The sequence below is a fragment of the Thermobia domestica genome, chromosome 3 (assembly GCF_964235325.1).
Source record: "Thermobia domestica chromosome 3, izTheDome1.hap1.1, whole genome shotgun sequence".
In the NCBI taxonomy this organism is placed as follows: domain Eukaryota; kingdom Metazoa; phylum Arthropoda; class Insecta; order Zygentoma; family Lepismatidae; genus Thermobia; species Thermobia domestica.
This window is the reverse complement of record NC_137456.1, coordinates 343,425,539-343,439,438: the sequence shown is the minus strand read 5'-3', so window position 1 is coordinate 343,439,438 and position 13,900 is coordinate 343,425,539. Positions and strand designations below refer to the sequence as shown.

The following is a 13,900-nucleotide window of genomic DNA, read 5'->3' as shown; positions in this document are numbered from 1 at the left end:
TATCTATTTGAAGATATCACACAATTACTGTAAAATTAGCGGTATTTTAATTTCGCCGGGATGAAGACTCTTAAAATGGTTCCTCCAATAGCGTAGAATTGGATTGTCAGCGAGTGGTTACCACTGCATACTTTTTTTTTTCATAGTGTATAACATCTTTTTGACTGCCACTATTTATTTTGATTTTGTTTTTCTGCAATATAGATTTGGGATACTGCAGGACAAGAGAGATTTAAAAGTCTGAGAACACCATTTTACCGTGGTTCTGACATATGTCTCCTAACCTATGCTATCGACGACCAAATAAGTTTCAAAAACTTGACCATGTGGCGTAACGAGTTCTTGTACTACGCGGATGTCAAGGACGGGAGCACTTTCCCCTTCATCATTGTCGGGAACAAAGTGGATGTTGACCCTTCGAAGCGGGAAGTGACGACAGAAGAGGCGTTAGGGTGGTGTCAAGAGAACGGCAACCCTCCCTACGTGGAAACCAGTGCAAAAGATGCGACCAATGTGGAAACGGCGTTTTCGTTAGCCGTGGAAAGCTGGGCAAGGATGGAAGCCAAACTGGATAAACCATACATTGGTGATACGGTGGATTTGCGTCGACAGCAACCTGAACAAAGGTCATCTTGTTGCTTATCGCTAGGAAGTAATCCGGAATAATTAATTATTTATAAGTCTTTCTCTCTGCAATAGTTCATGCGCCGTATTGCTTGACTTTTTTTTTTTCCAAATGTAAACACAAAACATACGAATTGCCAGGCTGCCTTGGTTTGTTTGAATACCTCTGTATTATGACAAGAGTATTATGTTGTATAGTACATATGCTGACTATGTATGTATTTGTGTGTGTGTGGGTGGATGTGTGTATGACTGTAAGAAAACGCGTGCGTTGTATGTTGTAAATTTGTAACCAGTTAATTAACCCTAGTAAAGGCTGCTTTGAAGTACTAACTAATCATACTTATTACAAAATAAGTGATACAAATTAGAAATCGTATGCGATATTATATTTGCTTACAAAAAAGGTAATAATAATAATATAGCATTTAATATTTGCGAGACCAAAAAAGTGTTTTTGAATAATGCAGGATTATATGCTAACTTGAGTGCTATGCAGTGTAACTTGTATAGTTCGTCAGTTTTCTGTCGAACTACGGAGACCAACATAGGATGGTCGTTGTGTAAATTTGTGATTGTTTGTGGTACTTTATCCATGATGGCGTATAGTCCAGTTTATATTGTTGCATTCAAAAGAATCAGTGCTTGAAGTGTGAAAATATTCATGTTATGAGTTAATAATTACTAATTGATTAATATGGTAGGATGAATTAAGGCATGTTGCTACACGAATGATGCCACGCTACATGAATCTTGTAGCTGTCATAAAAGAAAAAAAAATCTTAAAACCCTACCATACTCCTCCATGTAAACATAGTCTTGAAAGGGTCATACAACATTTTTTTCCATCTTGCAAGGAATTGAACCATGTGCAGCTTTCTGGGTCGTCATGCTTGCTACCCGCTATCGCCCTCCTGCTGACATAAAGGAAAAACCAGTTTCGCCGCTTCCGAAACAACGGATTATTTTGAACAGGGAGGAGAATTGCGCCAAAATACACGTTTTTAATGAGGAGGTTCACTCTTTGTCCACTAGAGTGCAATGCTGCATGGGTGGAAATATCTTTCTTGCTTTCAAGAAGTTGTAATATGTAAACAGTAAATAGAAAGATTGGGTTGCAAGGTTTTTTGTTAATGACAGCTACAAGATTCATGTAAAATGGAAACATGGTCTTAGAACTTCTCACACGTTAAAACATCCGAAGAAAGAAAATCTGCGAATGGTTTCGAGTCACTTATGACCTCTTCCTCAGCGTATGTGAAGAAAGCTTATTAATATATAAAAAATATAGTGTGTGAAATTCTTTGCTTGTCTATTCTGTAAAATAAACGTGATGAGATAAATTCGTAATTCGATAATAAGATTTCCTTTTCTTCTTATTTCATGGATCATGACTATCTTAAATGTCCGTTCTTCGCATGGGAAGAATAAATTTATGGAAAGTATTCGGATTCCTCTTCTTAGTATATGAGTGAGAGGTGAATTTGAACTTAAACAGCATCGAGAGTGTCACTATTCATCTCAACAATCTCAGAAACTATGGATTAAACACTAATATCGGTCGTTTTCAATTATACGAGGGATGATTGGGAAAAGATACAAAGCATAAACTCTTCTGTTATTCACTGTAATTAAACGAAAATTTATTTGTAGATTAATAACATGTCTATCTTGGTGCAGGTTTGAAGAGTTAGGATTCCGATCATGTATACTCGAGAAGCGGATATTAAAAATGATGACTTGTCTGGAAAATTGGTCAAGACGAAAGTAGGGTCAGTGGTGCGGTTCCTGTGGGCTGAGACCACAAAACCTGCTGACATTTGTAGGCAGATTGTAGAGGTTTATGGGAAGGGCTAAATTTCAAAGCAACATGTAGGGAAGTGGTGTCGTGCCGTCAAAGGAAGACGGGCCAATATTGTTGATGACAACCTTGGACACAGCGATAGACCCAGTACTTCAACCACTGACATTATGCTTGGAACAACTAAAACACCTCTTCTACAGTCCTGACCTAGCCCCAGTGGCTTTCACCTTTTCTCTGTTCTAAAACAAAAATTATCTGGCATGTGATTATGTCAAAACAGCTGCCTCAACGCGGATTTCTATGCAAATGGTATAGAAAACTTTATTTATCGTTGTGATAAGCGATTGAACGAAAACTGTAAGTACATCAAGTACCCTTTATCATTAGATCTGTTAGTCTTTCTGCTGTCTCACAGATAAGCCATAATAGGCTTTGTAACTTTTTTTTTCGATCATCCCTCATATATACACGCCATTGACCCCACCCCTTTTTCCTTTTGCCGAAAATGTGGTAAAAACTTAAGTTAACCAGGGTCCACTCGTGTACCAAAAATTATAAAATTCGGTGCAGCTGTGTAAAGCTAGTAAGGAAACATAGTTACTTTTTTTATCTTTTATAGATAAAACGTCCGTGGTGTGTACTTCTATATAAGATCACTAATAACAAACACTCAATTGACTATCTTGAACTAAAATTCAATTAACGGTCTTGAAATGCGAATCACTTAGTAAACTGATGATATTGTAATATATGCAGATAAATTTCATACATATGCAGGTTGTCTCTAAAGTAAATTCCACTTTAAAGCTTTATTAGAAAAAAAAAAAGAAAGAAAAAAGCTACTGTTCATATGAGATATTTTGAGCCACATGGCATGACTCTTAAGATTTTGTCGTCGTAAAATGAAGACATTACATAGACTCCATGTGTAGTACTCTAGCTCGTGCCAGACGTTGGTTAATATGTCTGGCGTTAACGTAGCTGCAGCTTCTTCAGTCCTTTTTCGCAGTTCAAGAAGGTCTCGTTGAAAAGGTAATATGTAAACGCGGTCCTTAATGTAAACCCACAAAGAAAGTCCATCACGTAGGTTTTTTCGAATTCTGTCACTCAGAGCGCCTTTTAAGCACCATCAAAGTCCATTAATTGTTGCTTTGATGAACAGCGCCTCATGTGGTTAACTTTTTAACTATATATAACTTGAATCTCACACACTCAAGAAGTACTTGCTTTGTGACAAAAACTATGAATCAACTTTTTTCGAATTCTGTGTTCCAGAATCCACTTTTATTCTATGAGATGGACAAGTGAAGAATTTCATACATCGTGCCTTTTATGTAGAAACAAGTTTTCTTCTTTAGATGCGCTGTGGAAGAGGTAAAGATTGCTTCGAAACTGTTCGCAAATTTTGTGATTGAATGTTCTAACATGAGATTTTTTTATTTCATGTTGTTACTTCTTGGACATTAGAAATTGTAGTTCTGGAAGACGTTGTTAAATCAGCATTGCCTTTATTCCAGTTTCTATTTAATTTTGATCTGTTTACGAGTATCATTATCGACACTAAATATTTTGCCATCATATGAACGATAGTTGGCATGTCACGTGACGTGAATGAAAGGTTTTCAAATGCTGCATCCCTCCATGAATGATACAAGAATTTTCCTCTTTCATTTCGTCGATCAACTCTAGTCCTACTTCCCTCCATCTTTTATCTTCTATCATAAATTGTATCAGTTGTCTAGGAATACAATTGCTTTCCATACAGAATCTTAACTATTTAAAATAATAATAACAGTTCTCTTTACCTAAAGCATCCAGCAACTCGCAATGCTTGCAGTTCGCGAGTCTAATTTACGAGTATAATGAATTATAATAATACGAATATTTTTTTTTTTTTTTTTTTTTTTTAATCTTACTTTTTATCCTAAACATAAAAAGTGACAGCACACTGTTTCAAGACGTCTTTGGGGTCCCTTTCACAATGTAGCTTTGTATCTTCTACCGCTACTTCCCACTGAAACATGGTTATAACTTATAAGTTCTGTCTATTCATAAAACTCATGCTTCAATATAACATCTTTTGTAAAGAAGTGTAATGTTAATTCAATTCACATTTTGGTTTAGGATGTAAACAATGGGTCATATGAGAAGTAGTAGTATTATTGAAATGGACAAGGGTTAGAGTACGTTTGTTTTATCTTGGCACACTTTCCGCCAGTGCACTTGGTTGGCTTTTAAAGTATTTTCCTGCTAGCACTCACGTGAACGTTTTAATCCAATAGGCGTCTTATTGGTTTTGTCGTGTAGGTGACGTTAGTTGTCAGCCAGCCGATCAAATGAGGTCATTGCTATTTGGTGGGTATTTGAAGTGCTTAGTTGCCACACGCGAACAAACGTGTTACAGTGATTTGTGACTAGTGTGACGTTTTGCTGTGCTTCCTAGAGTACTGTAACTCGCAACTTAACCGTGGCGTGGCAACAGCGCTTTGCAGACAGATCCATTTTTAGGCGGGAATCTTGCAAAGGAAAAGCACACGTACTCCAGTGCGACGATTTTCTTTTTAAATTAGCACAATAGTCCCCACAACCACTGTTTGTAACTATACATTCTACTTTCTATTGTTTCTTAATTATCGCAACTTCGGAAGACAATGACCACTTACAAAAATAAAAAGGGGCGCGGTGGCTCAGTAGTAGAGCGGTCACCTCTGATATATGGGGTCCCTGGTTCGATCCCAGCTCGCGCTGTGTGGACTTTGTGGCGGACAAACACCGTGCTCATGGGTTTTCTCGGGGTTCTCCCGTTTCCTCCCACTTTATTCATTCCACCATTGCATTCATTTCTCATCATCACTGTCTCCTTTAACCTAACCGGCATAACCGTGGGACGTAAAACTGAAAGATTTCATTTTATTTTTGCAGAAATAAAACACATTATTGGCTTATAAATACTTTTCATGCCATCCAGTGTTAATACCCTTAACCAAATTAAATTTTACAAATGTAGATTGAACTACCTTTCTTTTCTCTTTACAAAGGAGTTGTATTGAAATATAGGTTTTTATGGTAGCATAAAACCTATAATGATTTTCCAATGGGAAGTAGCGGTACAAGATACAAAGATAAATTGAAAAAGGGACTAGAGTGATTCCTAAAATAGTAAGTTGTCATTCTCACATCCAGGAGTCAACATAAGAATTATTTTTTCCAATGTTACGTATGCATCCAATAACTTCCATAAGTAATTGTAGTAAGATGACCTTAATAAACTATAAAAGTACCAGTAAAATAATTTTTAATTGCAAGTAAAATTTAAAAAAAAAAAAAAAAAAAAATTGAAGGTTGGTTTTACCTGCTAGTGTTTGTCAGGATTAGCCAGATGAAAGATTTCTTCATCATGTCATTTATTTAGGAGCATAACTTCGAACGAAGAAGTTAGCAATTCTCCAAAACCGCCTGCAAGTATTACGAGTGGCTGGATGCTTTAGTAGTAGTTTTTTTTTTTTTTTTTTTAATATATATATATAGGGTGTTTAAAAAATGTCAAAATATTTTGGGAACAGATTCCTAACATCAAAATAATAATTTTAAAAAAGTTCTTTTGAACCTGTGCTCAAAGCGGATAGTTTCGTAGTTATAGGGTGCCGAAAACGTGAAACAAGTGAACTTTAAAAGTTCATAGCTCCATTACTATGGCTCTTATCGTAGTCGGGTCAAGACATCACTGAGGAACTGGTATGTGAACTATCCAAATATTCATGTATAAGAATGCTCCAGTACTTGCACTCTAATTTTTCGAGAGGTGCATGGAGAGTGATCACGTACTCCCAAACAACCTCTAAAAATGGTTGTGCAAGGAGCGGAGGTTCTGAAATTTTGGATAATTCACATACTAGTTCCTCAGTAGTGTCTTGACTAGGGATGGCCACAAAGATCCGGAACCGGTTCCACGAGGAACCGGTTCTTGGAGATCTGGTTTTCAAAACCGGTTCCGAACCTGGATCCGAAAACCCGGTTCCTGAACCGGATCTTAGGAACCGGTTCCAGATCTGGATCCGAAAACCCGATTCCAAAACTGGATCCGAAGAACCGGTTCCAGACCTGGATCCGAAAACCCGATTCCGGAACCGGATCTTCTAGAACCGGATCCGTTCAGACCCGAAAACCGGTTCCACCAGGAACCGGTTCTGGCCATCCCTAGTCTTGACCTGACTATGATCGGTCCTATAGTAGTGGAACTATGGACCTTTATAATTCACTTGTTTCACGTTTTCGGCACCCCATAACTACGAAACTGTGCACTTCCGACCACGGGTCCATATGAACTTTTTTTCTTATTTTGATGTGAGGAATTTAATCTCAAAATATTATGACAAATTTTTGTAACACCCTGTATATATATAGTTAATATGCATCGTATGAATTTCTTTAAGTAATTAGAATTTTAACTAGTGTTTTCTTCTTTTGATCTTCTTCAGTATTGTTCATTTCTTTGCTTCTCACAAATTCCTTACTTATTTCTCGTTCCACTCAATTAGTAGCTTACTCCATTCTTCTCCATACCCACAGTATTAAATAAGTGTTAAGTACTTGACGTAATTTGCAGAAACAGCAACGGATTACAACGCATTTTAAGCACTGATTTTAAGCATCCTGAAGGAAATAATTAATCAAAAATCTACAAAAATACTTCAATTGTCGTACTTTATCTCATGACTTTGTATAAGCAATGAGTTTCATATATCAGTGCCTGTATATTTTTATATATATATGTATTTTTTTCTTCAAGGCGTAAGTACGTTTAAAAGTATATAGTCATTAAAAAGACAGTGTAGGTATTGAGTTAGTATTCAGACAGTATTTTAATGAGACTGATAAGGACTGGAAATTTTGTACTAAAATTAAATTTAATTTCAGTATTTGTAAGTTACGAAAGTAAAATTAAAATATATTATTACTCGTGAAAATTATTAACGTTGCTTCTTCACGAAAACAGTTTCGAAAGGACATTTATTTTTTAAAAAAATAAATAAATAGCAAGACTTATAAATTTTAATTTATTTACTTATATATATTAAAGCTTACAACATGCGTTGGTGAAACTTTTCGAAATAATATCTCTACTTCCTGGCGCTAGTTTTACAAATAGGTAGTCAATAATGATATTTAACGATTAAAAATCAACTTCCAAAATTTTGGTTTGCTTTTGTCTCGCAGCTTTAGAGTGAGTTCTTGCAAATTACTGAGGTTTCCATGAAAATAATTGTTTGTTGTTGTGTTGAGAAATATTTCGATTGCACGAAGTGTTCGGAAATAGTTAATACGCAGGAAAATGTTATGAGGTGCTTTCTTACGGGTGCTATAAAATACATATTGAATAAATGAATAGTCTTACCTTACTGTCCGGTTAAACGAACTATTAAAGCATACGTATTCTTACGTTTTCTGACGCGGGACTCGGGTTCGATTTCCGGCTGAACCTCATGTGGTTACGATTCCACGTTAATCAGTAGGTCCATGTCTCTTACAGCCGGGCTGCTGAACGGGACGTTAAACTCAAAATCAACTTTTACGTTTTCTTCACTGAACCGTAACCCAGAAATAATAATAATACCTCGTTGAGCCAGACACTAAGGTAGTTCTGTTCATTTAAGTAATGGGTTAGTTTGGCTTATGACGAATATCTTGATGGTAGTTTTTCGCCGAAAACTAAAAGACTTTTTTTTTCTTTTTGTTTTGTTCCTTGATGTAAAAGATATTTGCTTTAGTATATTTTATAAACATACGTGTGATGGTTCCTTATGTTATTCAGTCATGTATTTTGGTACTAAATAGCTTTCACACTTTGTGTCCGTAATCTGAATAGACAAGATGTCCGTAACTTAGATAAATATCGGTACATTGTAAGAAGTGGGCTTATTCATAACATTCAGATCTAAGCAAAAAAGTCGTTTCGTGTGTAGAAACGCCATGATGTACCCGCTAAAAGAACTAGTGGGCATTGAATTCTTTAACATCATTTGATGATGTTTCCATCTGATCTTGATTTCGACAAGGCAAAGTATCTCTTTGCATTGATGAAATGATCGGTGTGGGATCAGGTAGAAAATTGATGAAAACAACAACTGGATCATGTGAAAAATATATTAATACTTCCTGGTAACTATGCAAAAATGTTACAATATGCTGGTGAGTTTCTCTGCATAATATGAGATCATTTTCTCTTACGAAATTATGCGAATGTTTTTCCCGATTTGAACGTATCCTGTTAGGAATGAAACTGCATGCAGCTCAGATGTAGTACAACGAAGCTTAGGAATATGGAACATTTAGAATTGGTTAGAAAGGGGAAGAGAAAGGATTTTTTTTTTTCCACAGGACAAAGTTCGATTGTTATTTGTTATACATCTTATTGTTTCGTTAAATAATACAATGCTACCCTCTCTAAGAGCCTTGAACGTTGCTTGTTCATAACAGAGAATGATTTGAAAAGGGTAAAAGAAATCTTGGAGGGAAAAAACACTTTCCTGTTGGGTAGTTTTGCATTAGGATGTAGTGAAAATGGAATGAGCTGTACGTGACATTAGAGTCCGAGAATGAAACTAGGTTTGAATGAAAAGTTTCGAAAACTTACGTAAATGGTAGAAATTTCTTGCCCGTGAACAAAACTATTGACAAGAAGTAGACCAAAACACTTTGAAATAACTTTTAGATACGTTTCATCGTATATTTCCAAGACAGTTTTTTTTTTTTTTTTTTTTTTTTTTTTTTTTTTTTTTTTAATTTCGGAAACATGTCTATATTTTGGTAAGAAATTCATATCATTTACGTAACTTTACAGAAGCCTTTCATTTACACCTAGTTCCATTGTCTGACCAGTATGTTACATAGAGACACTTCCTTGCGAATTCGTAAAATATAGGTAATAGGTACAGCGTTTTTGAACAGTATTGCAGAAATAATTAGAAAATATATATGCACCATACGCAATATACTGTTATCTGCCACCATGAGAACTATATCTTTCCGTCACTAGATTTCACAAACTTCTGTTTGAATGCAATCTGATGTTAGCAGCGTATTTACCACTTTTAAAGACTAGAAAATCCCGAACACTTGCACAGTAAACATGGTATAACATTTTAATGCTGGCAACTCAAGGAGACACACTTCAGTTCGCTGTCTTTGGAAGACTCCTTGCAACACGTGACACGTTGCTCGTTGGCAAAACAGAAAACTTATGAATCAAGTGATAGGAAGAAACATTTCTTATAGTGTACAGACAACAAATAGATGAATGTCGTCATTTGTAATGTATTTCCTTTGCATCAACGATGTCCTATTTGTGGTTAATAATAATAATAATTTAGTACACTGTAAGTATGCCATAGAAGATACATACTACGGTGTATTTATTTGTATCTATTTTGTATTTAAATTGTTTAATCTGTATTTTGTATAGATGATCTTTATTGTTAAAGAATTTCTCGAATAGCATAAATTTCATGGATAAAGTATTCAATTTATTCTCTGGTAAAGAATCTAACAAATTTCACGATATAAGGGTGTTTCAAAATAACACCGACAACGTTTGGGAGGTGATTCCTGACATCAAGATAAGACGAAAAGTATAGACCAATCTGGGTGCACAAATGCTTCCTTTTGGAGTTATAGGCCGCCAAAAACATGAAAAAATTAACTTTAAAGGTCCATAGCTCCGAAACTATGGGATCTACCGTGGTCGGGTCAAGACTCTACTTAGGAACTAGTATGTGCCCTATCAAAATATCCATGTTTCAGAATCCTTCGGTACTTACAATTTTTATAGAGGTAGTTGGTGTGTACTTCCAATTATATGCGTGTAGCCAAACTCCCTCTATAAAAATTGTTGCATGAGTACGTTAGGATTGTGAAACATGTATTTTTGATAGCGCACATATTAGTTCCTACGTAAAGTCTTGACCCGACAACGGTAGGTCCCATAGTTTTGGAGCTATAGATCTTTAAAGTTCATGTTTTCAACAGCCTATAACTCCAAAAGAAAGCATTTGTGCACCCAGGTTGGTCTATACTTTTTGTCTTATCTTGGTGTCAGGAATCATCTCCCAAACGTTGTCAGTGTTGTTTTAAACATCCTGTATATATAGTGCTTACCTCTATTTATATTTGCATAGTACATATTGATTTTATCAGGGTTGACTTCTTCATGATTATTTTGTCCCTCTGCAAGTGCATTATTTGCTGCCGGTAATTAACGCTGAAAGAAAACTGCTTTAAAATTGTTTTCCCATTAAGATGGCTTACTAGTTGCATGTTTATATTTCTTTCTTTCTCTCTCTATCTATTTATCCGTTTGCAAGCAGGTAGTGAGTGCACTTGCTACGAGAAACAAGAAATGAAGTGTCGTAAGACTCTAGGTATGAAGAAAAAATAAAACTAAAAGAGTTGGAGTTACCTTGTCCTACTCCTTAATCGGAATTACGAATGTATTAGCGTTTTTTTTTTTTTATATATATATATGAATTAATATATGTATATGATTGTATGCTAGGAAAGTGTGCATTGTAACAGAGTAATTTATATTAAAAAGCCAAATTCGTTACCTGTGTGGTCGTCGTGATGTTTGAAAAAAGTTCGGAAATTTCATAATCTTTGTTCCTACCAACTTGGATGAGAAACTTTTCTTACTTCGGGTATATTTCTTGAACTGCTATTTTTTCTGTGTTTATTTTGCTTCTATGCAAGAAAAATGCTTTGAAGTGAAGTTATCTTTTTTCTTGCATATAAGAAGAAAAACAAACATGGGAAAATACAGCTCAAGAAATATATCCGAAGTAGAAATCTAATCGTCAAAGTTGATAGAAACCAAGCCAACGAAATATCACAGTTGCTTCCATTATGACGCACTACACAGGTAATAAATTTGGACTTTTTAAATGTAAATACTATGTAGCGACTGTACGTCTACTTTTGGTATTATTCCTGCTCAGATAGACAGCTATAACTTTTAATTGCCCTATAAAACAGTATATTTACAGTAGTATTTATATTATTATTATTATTATTATTATTATTATTATTATTATTATTAGTTAACAATTTAAAATGTTTGTAGCATTATTGTCCTGTTATCTAATCATAAGTTTATTTCCATTACGAGTATTTCATTTTTCATGACGAATTATATATATATATATATATATATATATATATATATATATATATATATATAACAAGAGAAAAGAAAGAATGCATGTTATAGAAAACAGTATTTGAGGATATATTTTTCAGCTTCAACGTACATAAATAATGATAAATTTTAGTTTATATATAATTGGTCTAAACAAAATACTCGGCATGGCATAATAAATGTTATTTCAAGTGGTTTTGTACGAATTTACACATTTAAACGTAAAGTTAACTTTTGTCAATATTTTGATCATATATGCTCGCTGAAATAAGGATACGGGAAGCACGGTGCCTCAGTAGCAGAGCGCTTATCTGTGATGCGAAAAGTCTTAAGGTTCGACCCTATATCATGAATGTCGTGTCTTTTTTTTAAATCTTGAATTCTTCATTATCTTTGTTCCATTAGTTTTTTTTTTTTTTTTTTTTTTTTTCCCATTGGTACAGAATATAATCATGGTACTTTACTTAGAAGTAATATTTCATTTTGATGTTTAGCTGATGTAAATATTTTTTCTGATAAATCAGGCCCACCCATAAGGGGCGACAACTCGACAATTGTGGGGGAGCGTGGAAGTTCGTACGCAAAAAAAAAAAAAAAAAAAAAAAAAAAAAAATAAATCAAAATAATCCTCCACAAGGCTTATTTTTTACCTCGAGTCATATGCTACTTACCCGAAAAATTTCAGCCCTATTGCTCAATATTTACAGGTCGCTCCATTTTAAAGCTTTGTGTTCTTGTAGTATTACCAATGATCTAATGCTAGAATTTTTAGGAGGTATACGCTGGACCGTTTTGAAAATATAGCGTATTTTTACCTCCATATATATTCGTTCATTCGTAAATTTAAAGTAAATGTAAGCTGCAGTTTAAAAATATTCGGTGGGTAATGGGTATACGCCCAATTACATTCATGACGTGTACTACATTATAGGAGTCAACACTACAGTGTAATTTAACACAGTAGCTGTGCTAATAACCGGATAGATATAAGTTCGTAGCTTTCATTATGATCACTAGATGCGAGATAATCCTATTTTCCAAGAAGTTTGTGAACTATTAGAACAAATGGCTGTGGTGATGATGTAGCTGAAAGAGGTATAACTCTCATCCAAAACTATAATGAAGCCTTGACAAAAGACGAGGAACAGAAGCAGTGAGTTTTAAATTTGATGTCTTGGTTGAAATCCATCGTAAAAATGGTTCTCACTCCAATGAAGAAAGCGTTTTTATAACTTGAGAATACAAATACTGACATTTTGTTCTGAAAGGTTTGACAACAACTAACAGAAAAGGCGTAATGGAGCAACCTGTAAATATGACTTAATTGTGCTGAAATTTTGTTTAGTTATTTGTATACCCAGAAGGACTAAAATAACCCTTGTAGACCCCCGACAACTGTTAATTTTGTTTTGGGGACCACCCTAATATATATATATATATATGCCCTGCAGCGGATAGAAGACTTCTTTAGGGCTCCTACGCTGTAAATATATTTTCTTTTTGTGTTGGGTTCAAGTTAATCTGGAACAAAGGTAGATAGATGTTCGAATCTCAGGTCATATTGACACTCTAAAGTGAAAAGGAAATTTCAAAAAGCAGTCGTTCTGGGCTTATTTTTAAAAGAATCATCGCCGCATTTGCGTTGAAAAATCAGAAACACTGGAAGAACCTTAGCCAATATGACTGTCACGTGATTCGATGCAGAAAAGGGCGTACGCATGTTCCATTTAAAATAAATTTACACAGTATATAGTTAAAAATGCAAATATATATGTAAATATATATTTAAAGAATAATAAAACTAAAAGAAAAAAATCAAAAGAAAAAATAATAAAGGGAAATGTACATTAAAGTTGGAGGTAATAACGTTTGGAAATTACAAAAAAAAAAAAAAATCTTTCAGTTTAACGTCCCTCGTTTATGCTCTTTAGACTAAGAAAGACAGTTAATGAAGGTAAGTGAATGATGGACAAATAGTTGAAATGGAAATGTGGGAGGCAATGGAAGTACCGCGTGAAAACACGGACACGATGTTGCTTACCCCAAATTTACTTTGCCGGAGATTGAACTAGTACCCCAGTGCCAGAGATAAGCGCTCTGCCAATAAATCACTGTGCCTCCCCCTTTCCCTGATAGTAATGAAAAATTAAATGTACTCAATAATCTACTGTAATAAATTCTGATGTTATACGAATTCATCCTGTTCATTTCAAACTACAAATACCTGGAAACTTATTAGCAAGCAATTGATGATAAGTCATAAAATATGACTGCATTTTTGA

At 34.7% G+C, this 13,900-nt stretch overlaps 1 protein-coding gene across 1 annotated transcript in view; it reads left to right on the top strand.

Annotated features, from left to right (window-relative positions):
* The window catches only part of Rab9 (RAS oncogene family member Rab9), a 37,974-nt gene extending 25,730 nt beyond the window's left edge, over nucleotides 1-12,244 (top strand). Inside the window, exon 3 of the mRNA XM_081752866.1 lies at nucleotides 205-12,244. Within this exon, the coding sequence (XP_081608992.1) occupies nucleotides 205-666 (462 nt within the window). The 3' untranslated portion in view covers nucleotides 667-12,244. The remainder of the gene's footprint in view (nucleotides 1-204) is intronic.
* The last annotated feature ends 1,656 nt before the right edge of the window (nucleotides 12,245-13,900 follow it).